This window comes from Gymnogyps californianus, chromosome 10 (genome assembly GCF_018139145.2).
Source record: "Gymnogyps californianus isolate 813 chromosome 10, ASM1813914v2, whole genome shotgun sequence".
In the NCBI taxonomy this organism is placed as follows: Eukaryota; Metazoa; Chordata; class Aves; order Accipitriformes; family Cathartidae; genus Gymnogyps; species Gymnogyps californianus.
In genome coordinates this window covers 15696926-15721861 of record NC_059480.1, presented here as the reverse complement: position 1 = coordinate 15721861, position 24936 = coordinate 15696926, and the positions used below count along the sequence as shown (strand labels likewise).

The window sequence follows — 24936 nt, the reverse complement described above, 5'->3', positions numbered from 1 at the left end:
GGATCAGGTTTTCAATAACAAAAATCCTACAGGCTTTGATGCAACCAGGGCTTCACCACATCATTTTTTTTAAACAGGAAGGGAAAAATATTTATAACAGCAACTATAAATATACATGCTACTGACTTTTCAACTTGTTGTCCTCGTTCTCAAGCTAAATTTAGTCTGCTATATCCTGTCCAGCCCTTGGTGAAAAAGCAATACACACACAAAATTGTGCAAATCCCACAGCAGGCAATTATACTTACCCAGGTACCTCACAAGATAACCAGCTGGACTGGTAGATTCTCATTCAGTGAGTGTAGGTATGTTCATGGCTATAGAGGAAGTGGTCTATTATAGTGATTACCCCCCCATACAGAAAATAATTATTATTGCAATAGGATAGCTCTGTGATGACAAAAGTGATGTAGGTTATTCACAGCGTACATGTAGACCATACACTTGGTTTGTGCCAAATACGCTTCAAGGGTGTATGTGCACCTCTGAGCTACAAAGAACCATTCACTGGCCACACCTACTGTTTACCCATGCTCTTATTTTACATGCAAAAACGTTTGAGATATTGATTCAAACTTGGATGACTGATTTCAAGGTCCAACCTGCATGTTAAAGAGCATCCTTTCGTATCCTGAAGGCTCTCATTCGTGTGAGTGATTTCTTAGTCAAAACAAGGTAAATATTTATCAGGAACTGACTACCTAGAGAATGAGAGTTGTTAGTCATTCCACTGTTAATCTTAAGAAGCCTTAGTCATGCCAGAGCCCAGGTGATTTCTGCGAGGGCCAACACATGTTTCACTCTGGTTTAAGGACCCCTGCCCGCGATTCAAAGTTTCACGCAGATGAGGACTCCCCCGCCACAATCTGACTTGCTCCACTCGCAGCAAGTTTTGCAACCTAAGCAAGAAACGCAGTTCAGAGGATGCTCCTGTACAAGCATCAGCCGGTCTAATAATCAAAATAAGCGGTCCAGAAAAAAATAGCTGTGTTTCCTACAGCCTCGATAGTTGGGGGGAAAAACAATAAAGGGTCGGGCTCGCCTCCAGCCCTGTTGGCTCGGCGTGTTTGTCGGGCACCGGCCAGGTCTGCGACCCAGCCTTTCCTCGGTGCTTATAAATAAATCGCTGCTAAAGGCTACGCGGATAGAACAGGAAAAAATAGTTTCCTGGGGGTGAGACCCGTCCTGCGGCCGGGGACCCCCCAGACTGGCGCGCCCGCGGCGCGGGGAAAGGGTCCACCGGTGCCGCACCGTCGGGGAGCCCTGCCCCGGGGTCCCCGGCCGGCATCGCCACTGCCCCCGCCCCGCACGGTCCCTGCCCTACCCAGCATGGAGAAGATGAAGTCCTTCGCCGTGTGGATCTCCAGGGCTCGCTGGTCGTCGTACTCCCTCTGGTCGTGTTTGGTGAATTCCTGGATGAGTTTATTCAATTCCTCCACCCTGGCTCCCGATCGGAAATCCAGCTCCGGGAAGGGAGGCTTGCTGGTGGTGCCGGCGGACCCTGCCTTGCTGGCGAGAGGCGCCGCCATCTTCATGCAAAAAAAAAAAAAAAAAGGGAAAGAAAGGGAGAGGCGGCGGGGGGGGGGGGGGGGGAAAGGAGGGGTTTGCAATGTTGCAATGGAAGAATGCAAGTGGCGCCGCAGCGCAGCGGCAAGCCCGGGCGCGGGGGCTGCCTGCGCGGCGCGGCGCGGAGCGGAGCGCGGCCCGGGAGGCGCGGAGCGGCGCCGGGCGCCGCGATCAACAAGCGGCCGCGCTGGCCGAGCCCGCGCCGCGCCCGCCCGCGGCACCGCGGAGCCGCCCGTCCGCCGCCGCGCCGGGGGGGCCGGGCCGGAGCGGAGCAGAGCGGCGCGGGGGCCGCCTGCTGCCGGGGCCGGGGGCCGCGGGGGGGCTTGCTCCTCTGCCGGCGTCACTGCGGGCGGGCGGTGAGGCTGGAGCCAGACCTCTGGCTCGGGATAAAATTCCTTTTTTTTTTTTTTTTTAAATTGAAATTTAATTTTAATCTTCAGCAAAAACCTTGTCCCGCAAGTGCATTAATAACCGGCTGGGAACTTTGCTCCTCCCACGTGTTCCCGGGGCATTCTGCGTTTCTTCCTTTTTTGCTCCATAAGGCATCCTGAAGATTGTTTTTTATATATATACATATGAAGTAATTTTATCGTATGTCTTAGAAGCAATGACCAAGATAAAGTATCCTCACTGCTGCACTTGAGACCAACCCTGCCTAGAAGCTCCTGGGAGCTACATAGACAAAGGGTAGGAGGGGAAATGGGATCTCAGAAGACTTGCCTGAGGTCAAGCAGCCTGTGGCAAGGAGCCCAGACCCCTGATCTCCATCCATTCCCCCATCATCAAGACTATGTTCTTTTCTTCTGTATGTATTTTTAATGCCTTCTAACTTTTCAACCTGGAGTGGTTTTCCCCCTTTAGCCTGATCTTCTGTGCCTTGTCCCATCATTGAACATTTTACCTTAGTGCATCCACTGGAAGAACTGTCTGTCTTCCTGTCCAGGGAGCGTACAAATACATTGTGCTAGCCTTCTACAGGGCATTTCAGATGCTATGGCACTGATGCAAACTGCTTGGATATGTATTATCCTCTCAAGATTCTTGGCAGGAAACAAAGCTTTCAGCTCAGTCCCAGACTACGGTAAAATGTGTCTACTAAAATTAGGCATGGGGCATTCAGAGGAAAAACAGGAAGGTGAAACTAAGCTCAGTGTGGAGAAGTTACAGGCTGGTTTCCCTGATGCATAGTAAACACAGATGCTAGTGTTTAGACCTGAGCTCAGGGATATGGCTTGGTTCCTCTGGACCACCAATCTTGATCAGAAATGGGAGTTCAGAACCTCTTGCAGTGGGACCTTATCTGAAACAAGAATGAAAATCAAGGGTAGGTTTGGACCCCGTAACAGAAACCACAGCTTATTCAAAGGAGAACAGCTGATGCCTCTGGCTTTGTCCTGTAACTACTTGCACAGCTTTTGAGGGCACTGATATGCTCATTATCTAAGAAATGATGTCCCAAAGGTAAAGGTAGGAGTGTGTGTGCGTGCATGCACATGCCCTCTGCTGGGTACACAGGCCCCATTGTGTTCAGGTACTGCTCACAGCCAACTCTGACACACGTGGACTTCACCATCTGAGCCTTGGTGATCAGCCGCATGGTCACATGAAGGCACCATGTTTGACTTTGACCAAGCTCCTTTCCTTCATCTCCCTCCCCAGCAAAGCCTACAAATAAAAACAATTAACTGATAGCATTAACATAGTGCAGGATCTGACTTGCAGAAGAGCAATTAGCAGTGTTCAGTGTTGGTGGCATGCCCTGCAGGATTAGTTCTGCTAACCCGGCTCAGCCCATGCCCTCCCATGCTAGCCTGCTGTGGTCACTGCCTGTCTGAGTGCTCAGGACCTCTTGCCTCCTGCCCCTCTCAGGGTTTGGAAGCCCTGTTGCTCTTTCTCTGCAGTGCGTTTTTGTCTGGGGTGGCAATCTCACACAGGCGGACAGCTCCCTCTTGTGATAACACCGCTCCGACAGAAGTCACAGTAGCTCCTGAACCCCAGACCACTTCAAGACCTTCTGTTTTGCCCTGTCCAGCTCTGAACATCTGTAAGTTCCCTGTGTGCCTGCCGTAACCATTTCTAGTTGTGCTGGTATCCTTGTTTCACTTTTGCGTGGTGCAAACTGCTAGCAGCTATGATGTATGCATCACTGGCACCACTTGGCGAAGTAGCTGGACGTTTTGATACCAGCTACGCTTTTCATCCCCAACCCTCTTGCCTCATCTGTTCAAGCTGATGTTCTCCACAGGCTTCATGGACTGGGTAGCTTTCTTTCCTAACCATACCTTATTTGTTGCATCATATTTCAATATTGGTACTTCCAGTAGTTTTTTCATGAGCATTTTGTTTCAGATTCTGTCTTTCAGTGGGTCTCCAAATGGTCACACTGACTCTCCACCCACATCAATCATAGACTTACATTATCATTTTTCCCCCTCTTCATTTAAAATGTTTAAATCCCATTCAGTAACAGCTTCATAGCTAGCTTTGATTGCCTGAATTCACTAAACACCTATTGGAAACATAAAGTGCTTCAGAAACAGCTAATGCCAGAAGCAATGGAGATTTCAGTTTGATTGCCTTTTTTAATGGCACCTCTGCTTGAAGTTATAGACACCTTCAAATTTGCAGAAAGTTTCCGTTAGATCAGGGTGTTAACTGCTCCATACTGCTTGCTCATCTGGAGTTTGTTTTGTTCCTGGTACCATGCATTATTCAGAAATTGCTCAGAACCAAAGAATGTATTTTATTTAGTGTCTGAGCTCAAACCACCACTGTTCACCAAGAGCAGCATCGAGCAAGGAGTCTTCATTTTCTTCAAGAGTCTCTGACCCGTACTGCACCTCTCTGCCCCACCTCAGTGCTAAGAGAAATTCTCCTTCGTGAAAATCAGTTGTACTTACAAAAGGAGGAGCCTTTTTACCACCTTCTCTGGAAACCTTTGAATGGGCTTGGGTCCCTCAGTGGCAAGTGGGATCTGCCGCACTGTCATATGCTTGTTAATACCCTTGAAACTGCATCCGCTTGCAATTTTACCTCGTCGCATCAATGCAATTTAAGATCTCTGAATAAATACACAGTTAATTCAAGTCTTACGTAAATCAAGCACTGGGGATTACATGAGCAAATAAATGAGAATGAGATTGCAAGTACGGTTGGCCAGGAGTTTTTCTACCAAATCTTTTTTTCTTTCTGAAATGGAACGCTCTGTGGAAACATTGCAGCATCCTCAAAGCTCCTCCTGTGAGCATTATGTGGGGCCTAGGAGGAATCTATGGCCTCTCCCATACTGGGCCCAAGACTTACCAATTACGACATTCACTTTTTTTCAGATAGGGATTGAACACCCTGACTGCTAAACTGTTTGTCACCTGCACTGGAATCTGTGCCCTGCCTCTCACATGCACCCTTCCTTCCTCCTATGTGTTCTCTCTTTCCTTCAAAGCATCTTGCTCTCTTTCTCCTGCAAAATAGACTTCCTCTTCTTTTCCTCCTGCAGAACAGATATCCTCTTTTCTGCTCAGTGCCACTTCCAGCATTTAGAAATAGAACAGGCCACAGAGAAATGAAGCGAAAGAGAAGAAATAACTGTTCTCACTTCTGTAGCATGACCTGAGACCTCAAAATGCCTTTCACGCTTGCATAGGCTGTCTCAAAAAACTGCTGGATAGCAAGTGAGTATTAATACCACCATCCTAAGACTGGTGAAACAGTTCTGCAGTAGCTATGAAGACCAATTGGCCCGGGAATTCAAGGGAGAAAGACGAGGCAACCCAGGGCCTGACGCTCAGTGCATCTCACGCTGCAAAAAAAATTTGCAGTGCTGCAAACTGGTAGGGGGAATTAATTGGAACAAGATCCAGAAATAAGATGGAGCCTCAGATACATCATCTTAGATATTTCACTGCAGCTGGTAATTAGAGTACAACGCAGAATGAGCTAGATTCATCCCTCATTTCGTAGAAATCGTACCCAGATTTTCTGAGGCTAAAAGTAGACTCAGGAAACATCTTCCTTTTCTGTACTTAGCTCTGAAGCAGCTGTAGCGCAAAGCTTCATGTGGCAAGGGGCTTCACCAGGAACAAAATTACTGACTGGAAGTGCTCTATTTTTCCAATCTGGTGGCTGCAATTTCTGCTTCGTATTGTCGCGGTACCTTCTAAGCTGCTCAAGGGTCCTTTGTGCCTTGTGTTGCAGAAACCTGGTCCTGGCCTATAGAACAGGCTGTCTCTGCAGATAAGAAGAGTGACACAGAGCAGGGAAGTGAGCCATGCACAGGGAGGGAGTCACGTAGCGGCAGACCAAGGATCCTGCTGTGCCATCCTCCTCCCTCTCCTTCACTGGCTCTGCACACAACCCTGCTCTTCCCACTGATAGCTGAACCCCGGCCAAGATTTCCCTCCTTTCCCTTTTCTCCTCCCTGCACACTTTCTCTGTGTGGCCTTAATTCCCAGATCTGCAACAGTCCCAGGAGGAAGGAGCCCAGAGTAGCACCAAACCTAGTTTCACATTTATCAGGACCTCACCTTCATTAGGCTGCCCTGGTGATATCCTTATGTACTTCAGCTGCTTTGCTGCTCTTCAGGTCTTTCCCTCCACTAGCAGTCCCTAGTCTGGTTCTGGCATGAGGCATTTTTGGACTCCCGGACAGGACTGGAATGTCACAGCATGCCATGACGTCACCAAAGTACTCCTTGTGCTTCTCTGCGTCAGGACTTCCCCTCATTCTGGTGCCAGAGACTTTGCCTCTATTTCACACACCCCAAAAATGTCTTCAAAACAGCAGTTACAGGTAGCAGTGTTCAGGCTCCACAAGGCTGGGATCAACAAAGGCTGAGTTTAGTGCAGACTCAGGGCAAAGAGAGTCTTTCAGATGAAGTTTGGACTCATGATCTTGCCCTGGCTCTGCTATTCAAGTTGCCTGCTTCAAAGGGGCAAGACTTGAAGGAACTCTAGTGAACATAAAGTCACACAGCCCCACCAGAGCACTCCCTGACTCTGGAGATCTGGAGCTGGCAAGGAATAGGGCTCCTGCTCTGTATGCAGAGCTCCCCCTTTTCTTTCCCCATTTATAGAGGAAAGCCAGTCCCATTCTGGCCCATGGACCCCATTAATTTCACCACCTGGAGCTGTCTCCACATGGGGACATATGTGGTACCAGCTGCAAAATTTGCCAGCCAAAGTAGCATGGATTACACTCAACTCTGTCCCTCTCCAAACACCTAGTGTGTCCCAGATGTTTCCCAGAGACCATGAGAAGCTCTGCCTGCCCTCGTTCCCCCTCCAGTCACTACAGACTTTGTCTAAGTTAGTGTCTGTAAATAACAATCTATCTGGGTGATTTACAGGCACAATTTCCGTATGCAAAGGATTATGACAGGTCAGTAGCACCCAGCACACACCACAGTCTTGAGACAGTTTTAAAAAGGGATGTGTTGCCTCTTTGACAGACTTAAAATTTTCCTCCAGATTAAAAAAAATAAATGACTCCCCCTGTGAAGAGTTGTGATCTCCTACATCCTGTCAGCAGAACACAGCATCAAGCTGTCCACGTGGCAGTGGAGCTGTGCTCATTAAAATCTTTTGAAACAATGGCATTGAATCTGTTGTAGCCAGCCTCAAAGTACCCATACTCAGGATGCTTAAAACGTTTCTAAAAGAATAGCAGATGCATAGTGTATATCCTAAGCTAGAAATATATCTAGCTCGTATATCCACCAAGGCTTTTGAAGTAAAGTTCTAAGAAGCAGACTCCTGATTCTCAACCAGCTTCAGATACTAGCTATTGAAAGACCCCAGCCAGATCATCTACTACTCTTGCCTCAGTGTCCTTTTTTTTGGTGAAAATATACTGGTGATCTGTTTATCTCGTTGTTGTTAAGTGTAATTAAATTGTACACAGACACCTTTGAAGTTGATCTGATAAACTTCATAGTCTGTAAGTGGGTTGGCTCAGGGCCTCTGTAAGCAATGTTTGGAAATATTTCTGCTGCTCGTTTCCTGGGTTTATGTCAATTTTCTGTCATTAGTTTTATTTTTAAATTGGGATTATCTCAAGTAGTAAAATTTGGATTCAGATCTGAGCAGTGTTGAGCACTGTAGTGCTGCACTGGAGCTAATGCTCTGGTACAGGGATGTGGCCAGAACATGAAACCCCTGATCTATGTGCAAATTCCCCTAGATGGAGGGGATACAGCTTTGGTGTTTGGGTTTGGTTCCATATATAATAAATAAATTCTGGTGGGACAGATTAGAGAATACAAACAGCAAGACACACTCCTTTACACATCTACATGCATTATGTATGGCTTGACTACACTCATTGCTGTTGTTCATTTGTAGCTAATTACTTGTATTACAGTAATATCAAAAGCCACAAATGAGAATCAGGGCCCTATTGTACTGGAAACCAGATATAAACATAATGAAGAACTGGTCATTAGCACTTCTGTTTCATTTCACTGTATGTTCAGCGACCTCACTCAGCAACTCTCTTCCTGCCCAGGAGCTTAGAAAAGTTACCAGCGGGTTTGTGCCTGCAGTGATGTATAGATCTAGGGTGAGAAGAACTAATTAAACCATTTCTCCTGTGCCAACCCTCTGCTCACAAGGTGGCTACGAGCAGCAGTTTAACCTCCACATTGTATTCCGCAGCTCCTGAGCAGATTTCAACTTGGGACTTTTCACGCAAACTCTGTAAAATAGCAACTGTCCTTGTGATTAAGACATACCTGCTACTTCTTGGGACCCTCATAATATACCAATCCCAGCATCATTTGTTATTTAAAATCCCACACTGAGTTCACAGGTGACTCAGTTCTCCAGACCATTGGGTAGCGGTTGTAGCTGTAAAAGATGGATATGTTTCCAAGTTTGAAAACAAGAAAGGCTTCAGCCCCCGGACTCTTTCCCATGTCCCTGGAGAACACACTTTTTACAAGTTGTCATAAAGCAGTGGGAAAAAGGAGGTTTGCAAGAAATGCTACAATTCCCTGTGGCAGCATCCACACAAAGGGAAAACACAGTCCCTTGGTCATGTGTTGAAAGCCAATAGTCCCTTTCCTCTGCCTTTCCCCACCTTGTGCTTCCTGTTAGAATATCCCCATCTGTAACTGATTGTCAAACCACTGACTTCTATATCAATTTCCCTTTCATTAGCATGAAGATCTAAGAGCTTTCTGAGTGTCTTTCTATAAAAATATATTAACATGAAAGCTAGGAGGCCTGAGCTCTGTACTGTATTTAACTGCCCTACTTCACTAAAACCTTTCTGCATCTGGCCATGGCAGACAGATTTTTAAGAGCTTGTTTTTTGTGTTGCTGAGGAGCAACATTCAGCACAGCTCTGGCTGGTAGATAGATAGGTTCATATCTGAGGAAGGGAAGACCTGAGATAGATAAACAAAAGGGAGCAACAATCTAAAATGAAAAAAATCTCCTGTAATGCTTGTGACAGACTGCAAATTTGTCAGATAAAACATTTTAGTGGTCTATAATAAGGAGTAGGAGTTTGTGTCCTGAACACAGGACTTGTCTGTCTGCCAAGACAGACAATTGCAAATGAAAAATAATGAAAAAATGGGAGGCGAGGGGGAAGGAAAGTTATGGAAAATCAAGGGAATTGTGCTTTTCATAGAAGAAAGATATTAGTGAGCCAGGACTTGGCCAGAACCACAACATGCATGAATGCATTTTTCTAGCTTTAGTTCAACTTATAAATCTAATAACTGAAATAATTTATTTTCTGTTTCCAGTATTGGGCATGGTGTTTTCTGCTTGCTGGAACGATCTGTATTTACTGTTAAGTGTTTTGTGCTAGCAGCTGGTATACAAATACCTGAAATATAAATGGGTCCCTGGGGAATGAAAAACATCCTTTAGCCTGAGATTATCGAACACACTTTGTCATGTGGACTTTCAATGCATGGGTATGCAATGTTGGGATACCTGCCACAGAAAGACCTTTGTAACATTTTCCTAATTTAATTTTTTTCAAAAAAAGCCACAATATCATTTGGTGCTAGAATCCCTCTGTGACTCCTGTTCTGAAAGCTTGGCATGTTGTCACTGGGAAGAAAGTCACATAAAGTCACTGTGTTTCCTCTTCCCTCCTCAGCTTTTTTGCAGACACAGGCAAATCCTGACATTGCTGCTGTCATCTTTCTTCCATTTTCCCTGTTGTGAACTTGCAAGAGGTGAATGAGGATAGATGCCTAGACATTTGCTGTAACTTCTGTTGTTCTCAGCTCTGCAAACACTTGCATCTGGCAGCCTTAGCTGTACTGCTTAAACTCAGGGGAACTCTGGCAGAGAGCGCTAGTGTCAGGCACTGCTCAGCATGTCCCCCATCAGGTGGTGGAATAACAAATCTGTTGAAAAGCATACAACTACACTCAGCAAGGTCTTTTCCTTCAAGGTTCTATAACAGCAGAGCAAAAGCAGAGTTAGCATAAGCAGAAAAAGGAACAGAAATGCCCATCAGAAATGGAAAAGTCCCAAAGCAGATATTGCGTAGCCATTGCTTAAAGCCTGTTCACCAGGATGTTTGGAAGAGGAGCTTAGCATCACCCCTAAATACACAAAGTGCATGACAGCAACCCACCATGCTCTGAATGCAAGAATTCCTCAGAAGCTTAAGCATGTTAACTGTGAGACTGGATCTGCAGCAAATGACTGCACAACTAAGACCCAGTTCTCCTTATAGTTATGTGACAGTATTGATGTCTGTGAAGTGGGAGTGAGGGTGCAGAGCAGGGTTCAGGGAGTCCTGTTCTGTTAGTGTGACAAGTACTAGGGGAGAAAGAAACAGGCTGTGTACAGCACAGTCTGCTCAGGAGGGATCTGTAATTGCAGTTGAAAGACCAGGCTGCTCAGCTAAAGGAAGTAGACAAGGAATTGATCAGTTATTGCTGCATTACACATGCAGTCATGGTTTCTTGCATGCAAGCTTCCAGGGTATGATCAAACTCCATTATGAAGTCGCAGTGTTAGTCTATGAAGCTGTAATCCAAAGTAAAGCTCTTTGCACCTCCTTAGAGGTGCAGAGTTTAGGTGGGAACAAGGGTCTGCGAGCAGTAACTCCATGCAGGATCAAAACTTTAGCTTTTTTCTGCCTTTCTTGGCTATGTGATGCATTTTCATGGGGTTATGAGGATGGTCTTCTGTGATTTCACGCTGTCCTTTTTCCCAGAAACCAGATCACTGGTCTCTGCTGTCTATTTTTGCTTTTCTTACTCTAATGAGTGTGCATTATAAAAAGAGGTGTACAGCATAATAGAACCCCCTGGAAGTATTTGTAAATAAAAGGCTTTTAGAAACCTTTTATAGGGAAGCCCTATAGACGTTAATAGCTAGTGAACACTTTTCTATAGGCATTGTTTTTCCACTAGTCTATACAATTCAACAGCGAATTATATTCCCGCTATCAAATCCCAAAGGATGATTCAGAAAACCATTAGAAAGGATCTAATTCTCTGTAATTTTCTGCAGTAATTAAGATATAAGCCTTTCAGGGTCTCCTCTATTACAGTTCATGGGATTTTTCCACAGGAAAATAAATGATCAGTTTAAATTCTCCTTGGTTACTTAAGCAAAGTAAAGCCAGTAAATTCTGGAGGTTTATTCAGATAAGATTTCCTTTCATTTCTGTGGGAAATTTACTTAATTTCAGGAGACAGTGAGGGCCAAGGATTAGGCTCCCTGTTTGTGATTTTTATAACAGGACATCAAACTCCACCTTCTGCTAGAGCCAAACAATTTCAGTGATTTTGCTGCTTCTTCCCTCTGGGCTGGCAGGGAACGTGTGCTTTGTGGAGGCATTGCACACAGCAGCAGGTCCCACTCCATTAACGCATGGAGGCTCAGTGTTGCAGTGAACTCAGAGCTCTGAGAACTGTGGCATGTCTGGAGAGCTGCAGAGTGCTAATTGAAACACCGCTAGTGTTTTTCCCATCATGTCCTTGGAAAGCTGTCTGAGGACCAGCTCAGCTCTGTGCCTACCTATATCTTGTCCAGGAAGCAGAGACGATGTTTCTAGAATGCTGTGCTGCGCTCCTGTAAAACCCAAATGTTTCTTTGTCCCTTGTCTCCACATTTGCTGCCCCAGGAAAGGCACTAATAACCTCTGCAGGGAACTCACTGCAGAGCCTTGGGAAGAGGTCACACATACATATGAGAGAAGAATGGGTCATAAGAGCCATGGTGACATATCGAAGAGCTTAAAGGCAAAAATCACTCCTGTGCCATGCTTTGTTGGAGCTCCCCTTGTAAGGCTGTGACCTATACTTTGCACTACATAAAGCTGAGAGTCAGGCCCCTTTGAAATCCTGACCTTGCTGACAACAATAAGAGCTTTTTCACTGACTTTCCTGGGTTTCTGGTATGAGAGGTTTGTCCATAGCCCTATCATAAGCCCACTCCAGGTAGTGCCCTCTCTGCCCATCCTAATGGTTTTTCCTCCAGCCTCATTCACTTCACGCTTCTCCACCACTCTTTGAGGCTGACAGCGAACTGCCCACAGTAAAATCACAACAGTAATTGCTTCTACTGTGCAGCATTTCTTATTCCCAGTTCTCTTCAGAGCCAAGTGTTTTAATGTCACTGGCCTTTTACATGCGGCTTGTAGCTAGCTCTTCCTTGGAGAAGCCAGAGCCAAAGCTGGGTACAGAATATAGCACTTTGGATTTAGTTGTCTTCACTGATTCTTGTATCTGTATCTTTCCTTATCTCATTATCTGCCTCCCAGACACAGTGTGAAAGGAAGCTATTCCTATTTCTGGGAGCTGCAGATGGCAGACCCCAGCTGATGGTACAAGAAGGTCATTAGGGGCTAGGAGGGCTGTGAGAAGCCATCCCTTGCCTTAGCAAAGAATGGAAGCCTGCAGAAAATAGCTTATCAAAGATGTTCATCACCTCTGCTTCCCAGGGGCGTTTCAGAGGTGTTGGGTACACTCATCAGTAACAAGACTTCCTGCTGGAATTACTGCATCAATTAGCCACATGAAAAATGTCATCTTGCTCTCTCCACTTCAAACAGATCCTTCCTCTCAGTGCATGGTGCCCTCTTCATCTTTATTCCAGAGTGCTTTATTTCATCTGGTGGCGCATTGCAAAATTTCCTGGCCTAGCATTGATACCAATGACCTATTTTGCCTCCATGTACCCAAGTGTGACTTTGATTACATCACTGTCCCAGCCACTCTAAATCCCAGCCACTCTAAATCCCAGCCACTTAGCAGCAAACTTAAAGTAGGTCGCAATGAGTTCAGAAACAAATGGCTTGCAAAGCTAAATCTTCACTCCAACACATCAATGTCAGTACTGTACAAGCAAGTAAACTCTAAATCCTCACAGCACCACTACAGAATGTCATTGCAATACTCCAGAGAACAAAGAAGAACAGAGCACTCTCTGAATTAGCTGTTTCTGCTTTTATTAATTTTAAGGGCTTTTGCTTGATGCTTTATGACATTACCATAACTCATGAATGGTGCTCCTTCTTCCTTTGACACTGGGAGCGTGGGGGAAAGGACATGACTCAAGGGTTTTTCATTTTACTCCAGAGTAAATTGTTCTGTGACCTTAGGCAAGCTACCACACTGTGTGTGCCTGTTTCCCCACTTGCCAAGCAGAAACATTGTTTGCTACGCAGGTGAGTTGAGTGCTGCTGACCCTAATTCATCAAGTCCCTTAACAGTCTGCCTACCTTTGAGCTCTTGACGAAGTCCTTTGGGGAACCTTGCTGTGGCTGTTGACCACAGTGGACTTCACGATGCTCTGAACCTCCCTGCTAAACTGGAACATTCAGAGCATCAGAAAGTCTGCTGTGGCCAACAACCACCACTAGTAATTTCTTCTCTATGTTCATTTTGATTAGGAGTTTGCACATGGCTACAAAAAGTCCTCACTTCACAATGAATATTTTTCCATGTTCAGAGTGACAGAATTCAGACTGCACCAGTGTGTTTCTTCCAGAGTTTCCAGGGGGCTTGTTTTAGCTAGCTGTACAAATATCCATTCAGCTGTAGCCAAATCATCATAAATCATTTCCTGCTATTTTTACAGACAGGTATTTTGTTCCTATGTGACAGTGAGTCCCCACATTTTCAAAAGCCTTCTGCCCAAAGGTGATGTTTGCCTTAGTGCACAGTGGAAGCATACAAGAGCTCCCACAGTACTTTTTGGTGAGATTTTTGCTGCACACAAGTCTCTCAGCAGCCCCTTTATATGAATGAATTTCATCCACAAAAAAAAACTAGTTTCAAGATTTTGAGCTGAAAAGCACTGTGTAAGTGCCTAGGGTTATTTTCAATTAACAATATCTAATTCCAAGCACACCATGAATCACATTTTTCTTCTCTCTTTAGAGCCAACATATTAATCCTTTGAAACAAAAATGGCTGCATTTTAATGAGAGTTTAAAAGGGTGAAAGTTCTCCTCTAGTACACTGAGCATAATAGATTATTTCTGTGATGTATATCTTCCATCCACTCACTTTAATTTTCAGAATAATATCTGGAGAGCAGCCTGTTTTATCTCTGGTCTCTCCTCGTTCACTGCACTTAGCTTTCAGTGTGTGTATCACAGTCAATTTGAAGTTGATATTTGTTATTCCTTATGGGCAATATGTTACAATAACACCAAAAAGATTACAGTGTTGTCCTCTCCAGGTTGGCTTGCACAACATATCTCAGAGAAGTATTCCTTTTAATTGTGTTTTTCCACATTATTTCCTGGCACTAGAACATAAAGCTTCCCTTGTTAGATAAAGTCCTCAGCTGACGACATGGGGCGTTAGCCAGCCTTCCACTGCCTGGCACAGACCCCATGCAGGTCTGCAGTGGGCTGGCCCGTGTCTGTCTTCCTTCAGTGGCAGCTCAAGTCATATGATGTGGTTTGGAGGGGAAGGGATAACCTTGTCCACCAGTGAAACACAGTAAGGCAGCAGGCAATGCTAGCAGTAAGGGTAGGAGAGAAGTTGCAAACTAAGAAGGAAATTTCCTATCCCATTCATGCAAGACACCAAGCCTGATACCTTGTTCATGTGCCTTGCCTGCATACGGTTGTACATGCCTCCTCTCCAGTGTGATTTTGTCCCTCTCATAGCCTGGTTCTCTGTTGTTTTAGCCAGTATTCAGGCCAGGAGTGTGGGGAAGAATAAGGTGTCTAACAATACCTCTGTGTGCCCTTTTCCCCTATTGTGCTCTGCTCTAGAGCTGAGAAGCCCAGGTAGGTGTTTATGTTGCAGATGGGGAGGGGTGGAGGTGCCTGTGTAGGAGGTATTTCCAAAGACTTGTTTTGGCATACACGGTCAGAGTAGGAGAAAGCCACAAGAAACTGGTCCACTGTGCTGTCTGTGTCCTGCACACAGACTAGATGACAGAAAATAAACATGAATAAATGGATACAGAACATCACAAAACTCTCTGGTACAGGAGAATGCACACTGGAGGCTGGGAGCTGTTGCCTGAGAAATAGCGAATAATTTAATCTGTCAGTCCTAGCTGCTAGCTCCTAGAGATGTAGCTAAGTGCCAAGATTTCAATCCTGATCCAGGTCAGCATCCCAGCCCACTCGCCAGCCTGAATTGCATACATTTCAGGACCCATGGGGCCTTCCTACAGCATTCATTCGTTCTCCTGCATTGTTTTGATATGTGCAGCTTAGAGGAAATCCAAAGCGGGACACCAGTCCTGAAAGTGCATCAAGAGTAACTATAGAGCAATGGCTAGCTGATATATTCCAGAAGGCATCCCAGAGCTGAGAAATGGCCTGCTTTCACCTGAGAAAATGATAAGGAAAGGTGTCCACAGGACTGCTTCCCAATCTATTTTCCAAGGAGGAATGCTACTGCTTACAAAGGACATTGGAATGTCCCCATGGTTTCACCTTGGCCCACTTGTGACTAAAACAATAGTATGTATGCATGTTTGATTAAACGTGATAGGCTTGCTTGCCTGTCTCCATTATGAAACTAGATGTGCACAATGGCATGTCCTAAATGTGGGCATTATGATGTTGTATGACCAGATGTCATCAACATGTTCCCTCCTTCCACCATGTACTTTTCATGTGGTTGTATCCTGAAACAAGGGCATGGCAGGGAAACTGTCTCAGACTTAGAACTGTCTTTGTCATAGTGCAGAGATGCTTTTATACAGCTATAACAAAAGCTCTACTAAAACATCTGCTTCAACATCAGGAAATCCACTGGAACAGGTTTAGATACCTCAGCAACTTAGCTGTAAATTGTACTGTGTTTTTATGGTTTGTATTACATTAAGGTATGGCAGCCAGACCCTATGTATGCAGGAAATAAAAGGAGTTCCTCATCCACAGAGCTCTGAACTGAAGTAGATGAAGCAGGTGGATGAAACTAGACAGTGGCTGTGAGCCCAGTGTGATAGCAATTCAGTGCAGATGTTTGCGTTTTCCACTGATGTATAGACAGCTACAATCTGACTTCAAACAGCGTCTTGAGCTGGGCAAAACTGGCTTCTTCATTTTGTGGGAAAAGGGAGATTTGAGGAAGCCTATATAACGTTACTCCAAGGTTTAAAGAAAGAGCCTACCTTTATGCAGAAAATCAAACTGAATGAACCGGCCATCTCTCAAGCTCCTTTGATTACTCCAATCAGCGCATGTAAACAACATGCTGCTAGAGGAGAAGAAAATGAAGACTTTAGGTATGCAGAAGAAAGACTCTAACAGCTGCTCATGGAAGAGTAAAACAGAGACACAAGAACAGTTTGCAAAATGTTATGGATAAAACTACAATAAGTCATGCCTTCAGCCAGGCCAGCTCAGGTATATTATAAGCAAAAGTTATTGAGTCATTAACACCCACTGCATTGTATGTAACAGGCAAGCAGAGATGGGCAGATCCATAATGCAGAGGTGTTATGCAGATGGATAGACGGCTGGCTGACCAACATTTTGTCTGTAATACACAGTGGCTGGTGACTGCGGTACTGTCTGATCCATGTATCCCTATCTATCTATGCTCTCCGCAGGTAATTTAGCTCCTGACTCCTTGAGCTATCCTGTTCTTCCTTTCTCAGTTCTGCTCAGTTATTGTTAATGGACTGTGACTTTCTAGTTTGCTTTGTTTTAAGTATATTTACTCAATTTCCAGCAGGAAACCTGGAATAGAAACTGTGCCTTGCAGCCTGTTGGGGACTTGACACTGATGACTGTGTATTAAAGCCAAAAGGTTGGTCAGCCAGTCAGTTGTCTGTCCATCTCTGTAACACCAGCACAATCTACTGTAAAATTTGGGTAGCTGTCATAAGTTCTCCCCATATAGCCCCCTACAATGAAGATGTCAGGGGTAAGTTAAATCTCATTTTCTTGCTGGCAGGTTTCTCTAACTACATCAGTTTGCCTTTTCTAACCAGCCTACATTGTGCTGGGACATTCCACTGCAGCGTGGCTTCCTCAAGCAGATTTGTGTGAGCCTGCCAGAGTAAAGAAGTTTCAAAGTTGTTTATCTGTCTCCTTGAGGGTCCCCCACCCCAGAAAGGAACATAGTCAGCAACTATGCACTCTGCAGTGAAAGCAGAGGGTGAAAAGAGGCCTCCAAATTTAAAATACAATTTTGTGTGTGCAAATCCTTGCAGATGCAAGAATTTGTACCTGCTCAGTTACCAAAATTAAGGATGGGATGGAGCTGTAGCTGTAATGGTGAGGCAGACAATAACAACACAAGAGAACCTGCCAATTTTATTCATACCCAGGAGCCATCAGATGTTCCGTAGTTATATGTGAGGTAAGACCATGAGGTAAGTGGACACATCCTCCATCAACAGTCTGCTGAAATTTTTAGTCCACTTTGGATTATAGATGAATTTACAGTCTCCTGCATTACAAGTGACACCATAAAATCACATCCTTTCTTCCATTAGATTTGCAGATGTGCACGGTCCTGTCCTGGACTGCTTTGTGGCAGTGTCTCCCTGCTTCTGTGCTGGATCAGGTCCTCCTGCAGTTTCCTTTCTCTGCCACATCCACTTACTCTGGCTTCAATCGCTCCGGAAGCGACTGATGTCACTTGTGTCCAAATCAACTCAGGACAGGAGGGAAGCAGTAGACAGGAAAGGACAATGCTACCAGTGTTAGTACACTTATTTGTAATGATGGCTGGATTCTCATGGCTCATTTAGACAGAAGCAAATGAAAATTAATTTGCTAATGGCAATTAACCCTATAGGCATAACAGAGAGCTTGCAAGACCTGATCCTGTTATCACTCTGCGAGATTGCAGATGCAATTTTCATGGAGTTCAATAGAATTTCTCTGGATTTAGCAAGGAAGATCAGTCCTTGCTTTCAGCATGCTGTTTAAAATATACATGAGAATTCTCCTCTCTATTGTGGCAGAACAAAAGCCATTCTCACAGCTCTAGCTGGAGAGGCTTTGGGGCAAAATGCATGTCAGTGTGTTACCTCAACTGGCTGATTTCTTTGCTGCACAGATGAGCAAACTAGGAGTCATCAACTTCAGCTCATCACAGGAATCAGAGCACCTGTCCCCTTGCATTCTGTGCTCTGCATGAGATGAAAGAAAAAGCAAGTAGATCAGTGCTTGTGAAGCAGAGCAGCTAAGTGTAGCACTGAAACACTATCTTGCAACACTCCTGGCCTGGCCTGACCTGACCAGTCCCTGTTGACCCAGATTTGCACCTCTGCCTATTCAAGTAATAAGCATCAGTTCAGTGCTCCTACTCTCTCCTAACCAACATCTCCCATAAAAGCAGAGATGGCTGCCTCTTAATAAGTGGGTAGGAGGTTTTATTACTTTAATGGGGTGAAAGAGAAACTGGAAGGAAGACAAGACTTCAGAGCATCACTTCCAGACTGTGTTTCAGCATATCAAGCGTTTAGCAGCCATACTGGTTCCCACACTCAACCCAGTAGTACTGCTGGTTCCCATTCACTTGCTGCAATGAACTCCCTTGGTTGTACAAGGGTCTGAGACTTTGCTTAGTGGGCCAGCAGTGAATATACAGTTTCATTCTTTAGCTATTTTCTTCTTCATAAAGCCAGATCAATTCCCTATTCTGGTTCTTAGCATGGGCCTTGGAAACAGTTGCACTGATAAAACCAAGTGGGTAGGTGGGGTGAGATGTAGGGCATGAGAATTCCCTAAATCATTGCCTTTGCCACATCTTGAGCACATGATACCCTGCCCCATAATGAGATCTCAAAGGATGGAATTAATCTGTACACAGAAGCCTAGCGCAAGAGCAACATGCAGTTTTAAAAGTCTGATTTGTTCTTAAATAGTGCTCATGTCAGAAATGTTTTATGCTAGCACACAAGAGCTGGTTATGAATTCAAACCTTACTGTGTCAGATGCTGTGCCAAAAAAAAAAAAAAAAGGAAGATCTCTGCCTCAGAGAGCTCTCACACAAGCATAAGTCTGTGAAGAAACACAGAAACAAGGCAATATTGGCCAGCATGACAGATGGAGAGTCCTGCATCCACATTCACCCAGCATCACATTCCTGTTGGTGTTGTAGGAAAGGAGACTTTCAAAGAAGTGAAAATCACAAGTTTATTTTATTTTTCTCCCTTCATGTGGAAGACCTGTAGAAATCTCAGATTTGTATCATCTGTCACAGGCTGATTGGCATGGTTTCAGTGGACCCCTCAACCTATCTAAACCTTTTGTTGTGAGACTCAAGGCATCAGGGACATTGTCATGACAACAACCCATGACAACACCACGAGGCATTGTCCTGCAATCTCACCATATTTGAGTCTGATTACCCTTAACCAAGCTGGATAACTCTGCAGACATTGTTCTCATCGCTTCTCAAAGCCAAATACTGAAAGCTACAGAAACAGAGCTAGGCTTTGGCCACAGCCAGTGAAAACACACACATACACACAGAGTGAAAGACCTAGGAAGTTTTCCAGAGCCTCAAAAGGCCGATATTTGCCTTGCCATATTTCTAACTGTCATGAAATGCTTCACTTCTATTGTAGAGCAGAAGTAATTGTTGGGATTATGGGCACTAATGATGTATTTATTCACAGGTCTATCACCCATGAATAAAATATAACCTTTCCTTGTACTACAGACAACAAACTTCACAGCAAAACTCTGCTCCTGCTGGAAACAAATTCAGCCCAACCATTTCCTGCTCCAAACAAAATGTGTATTTTGACATCTTGGAGACATGGCTGCAGTGTCACTAATGTCAGTCAGCTAAAGCTCTCAGAAGGCTCTGGGGCTTAAGCCAGATGCCGAAAGGAGGATTTAGAAGACTAACTTTAAGCAGAGACACTTGGAAAAGTTGCCTGGCAAAGTTAAGACACATGTTATTTAGGAAGAGCCACCAGTACACTTCGGAGCTGATCTAACACCCACTGAAGACCTCAAGGTAAATGCATTTATTGACTGCACTCTGCCATGGATGGGTTCTCATGAGGCAGAACCCAGGATGAAGTAACAGAGTGTTGTTATGATCGAGAGAGCATAACAGAAGGGGATACATGGGGCTCCTGGCAAAGCACTTCAGGCAGGATGTAGATGAGACTGGAGTTGGTTGGAGTTGGTTGGAGATGAAAATTGGGCTCTAACCAATAGCCTTGAGCAATGTAGCAGCCATTCCTTAAAGCCTCGTGGCCAAGCAGTTTCATAGCACTCTTCCTCTGCTCCAGGTCTTTGCCCTTGTTCTGGTAACGATGTAGTGTATGACCTCAGGGACTGCTGCCATTCTTGATCCACTCCAGGTGGAAGTGCTGGTAACCCAAAAGCAGAGTGTCTCCCTCTGGGCAACCCTGAACCATTTTATGAAGCCAAATCAAAGGAACTTCATACTTGGATACCTACTTAAATCACCTGAATTTCAAGAGGTGCTGCTCCCATGGGCAGCCAAAGACTAATGGATTTAAGAAGGTAAATGTCAGTATATCTTGGGTCAGCAGAAATGCCTAGGCTCAGAGACAGGCTATGGTGAAGCATGAATTCAGCACAGAAGCATTGATATTTCAGTCCCTCAACCATCATGAAGGCCCCTGCTTCTCTTTCCAACTGATTAGGCAATGAGGTGAAATACTGGGCTCAAGGGTAGCTGTTATTCACAGCTATATGTTGTGTATCTTTGCATTCAGAAGCAATTTCATTCATCTGCCAAGAGAAACAGGTCCAGATGAATTTCAAAGCTGTGTGGGAGGATGTAGCCATGAAGCACACAGCAACAAGGCCCCCAGCGCAGCAGCCTGGGTGCTGGCCTAACAAGATGGCAAATGGGGAGTTGAGTACTGGGGACTGGCTGAACAGGAGCCCCATTTTGTTCCCTGCACCAGGACCCATATCAATCATGCTGCAACACTGGCTGTAGAGATATAATTTTGGAAATTTCCACCACAAGTCTGACCTAATGAGATATAGCAATGTCTGTGTGCTGCTTCTGCAGCTGCCTCGTCGTTAGAGGTGCTCATTTCCCAGGTGGGCATGGGATTTCCCATTTCCCTGGCTTAGAAAAACAATGTAATTATACACTGAATTCAAACCTGCTCTGTTTTAGGGAGAGGCAGTGTCTGATACGTATAATTTGTAAATGGACAACACATTGCCATTGCAGAGGCAACACTATCAATTTCTCTTCTGTATGAATTTTTTCTTCAGCATTTCAAGAGTCACTTCCATTTTTTTTTTTTTATACTTAAAGCCCAGAATTAATCAGTGCTAGCATGAACTTTGCAAAAAACCATATCCCCAGTAGAAATGAAGAGGTAAGTGCTCATTTAGCTTACTAACTTCTATCCAAGGAGACAGACTAGTTGCACTGGTGACCACAGGAACATAACTGCAATCTGTCAACAGATTTTCACTTTCATGCAGGTATTTTTCTCATTTAATTTTAATTTTCTTTTCACTTTTTCATTTACTCACCTTGTATTTGACTGTGATTTTGCACAGTGGATATCTCATATTTAAAGCATAAATCCGTGATTTTACTGTAAAACCATACAGACCTCTCTTCTTTCTAGGGCTCACCCATCAAAATTTCACAGATGGGAAATTCAAGCACTAGACTCATGCAGACCTGAGCTATAAACAAACTCTCTGGACTGGAAAGGCCCTGATTTTCACAGACACTTTACTCAGAAAGGCTTTGGGCTTAAAATGCCCATAGCTGAGAAATGGAAATTAGGTTGTAAGTTGCTGGTTGGAGATATGCCAGCTCTGTTCTGCTTTGCTTCCATTTTGCTGGGCTAGAGGATCACTGACGCAGGGTGGCCTTGAATTTGGGTTGAGAGCTCACTTCAGCACTTCACTGCGGCTTGCTGCTTATGTGAAAGGGTACTGTGTTTTAGGGATGCGTAGTAGTCCAAACCTTAGGCAAAGGTTGAAGAGTACCCCCTTTTTGGGGACCAGGTCCCATTCGAGATGGCAGGGTGAGCTCCATGACTTGCACTCCTCTCTCCAAATTCTGCTTACATCCCAGCCAAGCTCCTTTCCTTCCCTACTCCCTCAGGGCAGCCCTCACTGCTTCTCCTACCTCCAGAACGCAGAGTACGTCCTCTTCCCAGCAGCACCCCATGCTCCTGCCCCATATACATGTGTAAGAATGTTCTGATTGCCTCCTTCATTAAGAAACAGTGAAAGTCTCCTCCTTGTGCCCTAGAATCAGTGAGTCCCTGCTGGCCTTACAGGCTGCCATGATATTGAGTACCATCAGTCCTGCTGGCTCTCTGGGTGACAGAGCTCTGCAGACATACCCTAGGGCCTTTCCTGCTGTCCCCCCATGCTAATACAATATCTGGACTCCTCTAGCTCTAAATGGATCATTTCCTCTCTCGTTTGTCTCATCTCACAGAACCCTGGTGGTCTGCTCACATTTATTTTAGGCTCTGGTGGAGCCGATTTCCCTGTTTCAGTTTGATTTACTTTCATTCCCAGACAATTACGTTTCCCCTTCTTAGGGAGGCCAGTTTTTGGATTAAATAAAACTAACCTGTTCTTACCAGTATTATTTTTGTTATTAGCATTTTGCTTCTCTTTCACTGGGAAGTTGGACAGCCTGCCTCCATCAGTAAACTGACAACCGACTGAAAGGGTACCCTAACTATGCAGACATAAATGCTGTGAGGACAGCTCCCTGTGCAGCTCAGGTCTGGATTGTAGGCTCCTACAGAGCTTGAGCTGGAGGATGGATTTCAAGCATCAGCAAAGCCAACAGCTCTGCCTTCAAGCAGGGAGCAGACAGTATGGCCAAGGGGTGTTTGCCCTGGCACACAAGGAACACCTGGAAAGCCAGGTTCCCCTGGGAGTGCAGGGTGGTATTGAGACACACTTCACACAGTACAATTTGAGGCCTCCTGGATGAAAAAAAAGCCTCTCTGTCTCCTGCCTAATCTGGTTCCTTTGACAACCCAACATAGCAACTAGTTTAGTGAATTTCCAGACCACTCCCATAGCCCCACAGGAGCAGAAACCCATAGGGTTTGTCCTTCGGAGAGCTCAGCTTCTAGCCTTTTCTCCTAAAGGCCTGTCATTCCTTACATGGCACTGGAAGTGCTTTGCTGCTGGTAGCAATTGGGTAATGGGAACTGCATACTGCTGCAAAGCCTTGGAGAAGGGCATGTGCTTGTGAGGGTGGAACTGCCTAGGGGTAGGCAGTCAGCATGGACCAACACAACCTTCTCCCTCTGCTCTCCGTGCATGGCCTGAGCCGTTTGGACAGAAGTTCACTGGATGTGGGTGCAAGGAATGGTAGATCAAATGGGAAACACGAATGTGCTTCTAGGGCTGCTACAGAGCCATTGGAGGGTGCATCTTCAATCCTTATTCCATTTGCACTGAAGTCAATGCAACTTGGACAGACACAGGCATTATCCCTCACCCTCTAAGATACACCTCTAGGATCCATTGACTGGGCTGACAAGGACATTACAAGGCTTATCTCCTGCTAGGGGATAACATGCTTTGCTCCCACAGGTGGAAGGCACAGCTCAGGCCCTGCAGACAGAAATACTGAGCAGAATATTATTCCCTACATCCAGCTGTAATTGAAAGAGCAAGGGAGAGCTGCTCCCTTCCCCTCCCCATGCTTCAGGACAGGGATTATGGTGTCTAAGGAACCATGAAGGAGAAATTCTCTCGACAGTATTTCTAGTCTTCTCTGCAGCCAGTTCTTGCCACTGTCCTGACAAGTGTAAATTGTATTTCGGTGTAAATCTGGACCCAGTCACATCCGGGCGGCAATGTTGGCTATGTTCTTTGTAAATCCTCTGAGAATAACGTTATTTGTGCTGTGGGATGACATCCCATAATGAGATTGTGATATTTCATAGCCCAAGATTTGCTATTTGTGACAAAGACAGATTTCATGAACAGCAAGGCTGCTGGGAGACCTGCTGGACTTAGGGGACATTCATAAACTGGGGATCCTTCTAACCTACTCAGCCATAACTGAGATACAGAGGAGACAGTTTCTAGTGCTTTTTAGACCAACCACTAAACACCATTAACTACATATCTGGCCATATATTTGCATTCGAAACACCACACAGCACAAAATAACTAAATGTGGAAAAGCACAGTCAAGAACTGCATATATTTACAAGCCAGCCTATCATATGGATCCAACTACACTTAATATAGCAAGTACAATAGTAAAAAAATGCATTTCCATGTCTAGAACAACTCCATTTATTCTCCTCAGAGATTTAGAAAATGAATCCTTTTTATAATGAAATTCTGCTTTTTTCTTTGCTCCCAGTTGTAGTTTATTTATGGAAAGCTTAAAAAAATTTCTTCATCCTTATTTGTGGAAATACACATATGCCTTCTATGCTGTGAGCAGAAGTTGTATATGTGTGTATTTCTGCATATGTACAAATCTGCATGTAAATTCATGCCACTCTAACGCTCTTAGCTCTAAAACAACTTACACCTAACTTGTTTCCTCTATCTCATTGGGAATTAATTAGTCTGGACTTAGTAAAGTAGGTGAATTAATACATTTATCTCATTTTATAAAAGCAGCCTCAGAAATGCTGTCTTGTTCAAGGCCAGATAGTAAGAGGAAAATTGTTAAAACAGAGCCTCTGTATAGAGCCCAGCAGAATTAGGAACTCAGCCTAAGCCTCTTGAGTCTCAGTCTTGTTTCTCTGGCACTGAGACCAGCTGTCTTGTCTTTATTTAAATGCACAGTCCTTTGAAATTACTATTTTATCCTACTAGACTTCTTGTTCTTCACTTACGTCAACACATGTACAAACATGGAAAAGAGTTTCATGTAAGTTAATAAAATAAAAGAGAAGCCAGGGTATAACACAAACTCCAAATCCCCTATCCATGCACAGCCCAGACCAAGGGAAGTGCGTGGAGGGATGGCTAGGTTACTGGAAGCTGAA

The 24936-nt window shown here is 44.7% G+C and overlaps 1 protein-coding gene across 1 annotated transcript in view; it reads right to left on the bottom strand.

Moving 5' to 3' along the window:
- Nucleotides 1-1535, bottom strand: part of MB21D2 (Mab-21 domain containing 2) — a 62667-nt gene extending 61132 nt beyond the window's left edge. Inside the window, exon 1 of the mRNA XM_050902539.1 lies at nucleotides 1325-1535. Within this exon, the coding sequence (XP_050758496.1) occupies nucleotides 1325-1535 (211 nt within the window). The remainder of the gene's footprint in view (nucleotides 1-1324) is intronic.
- Between the last annotated feature and the right edge of the window lie 23401 nt (nucleotides 1536-24936).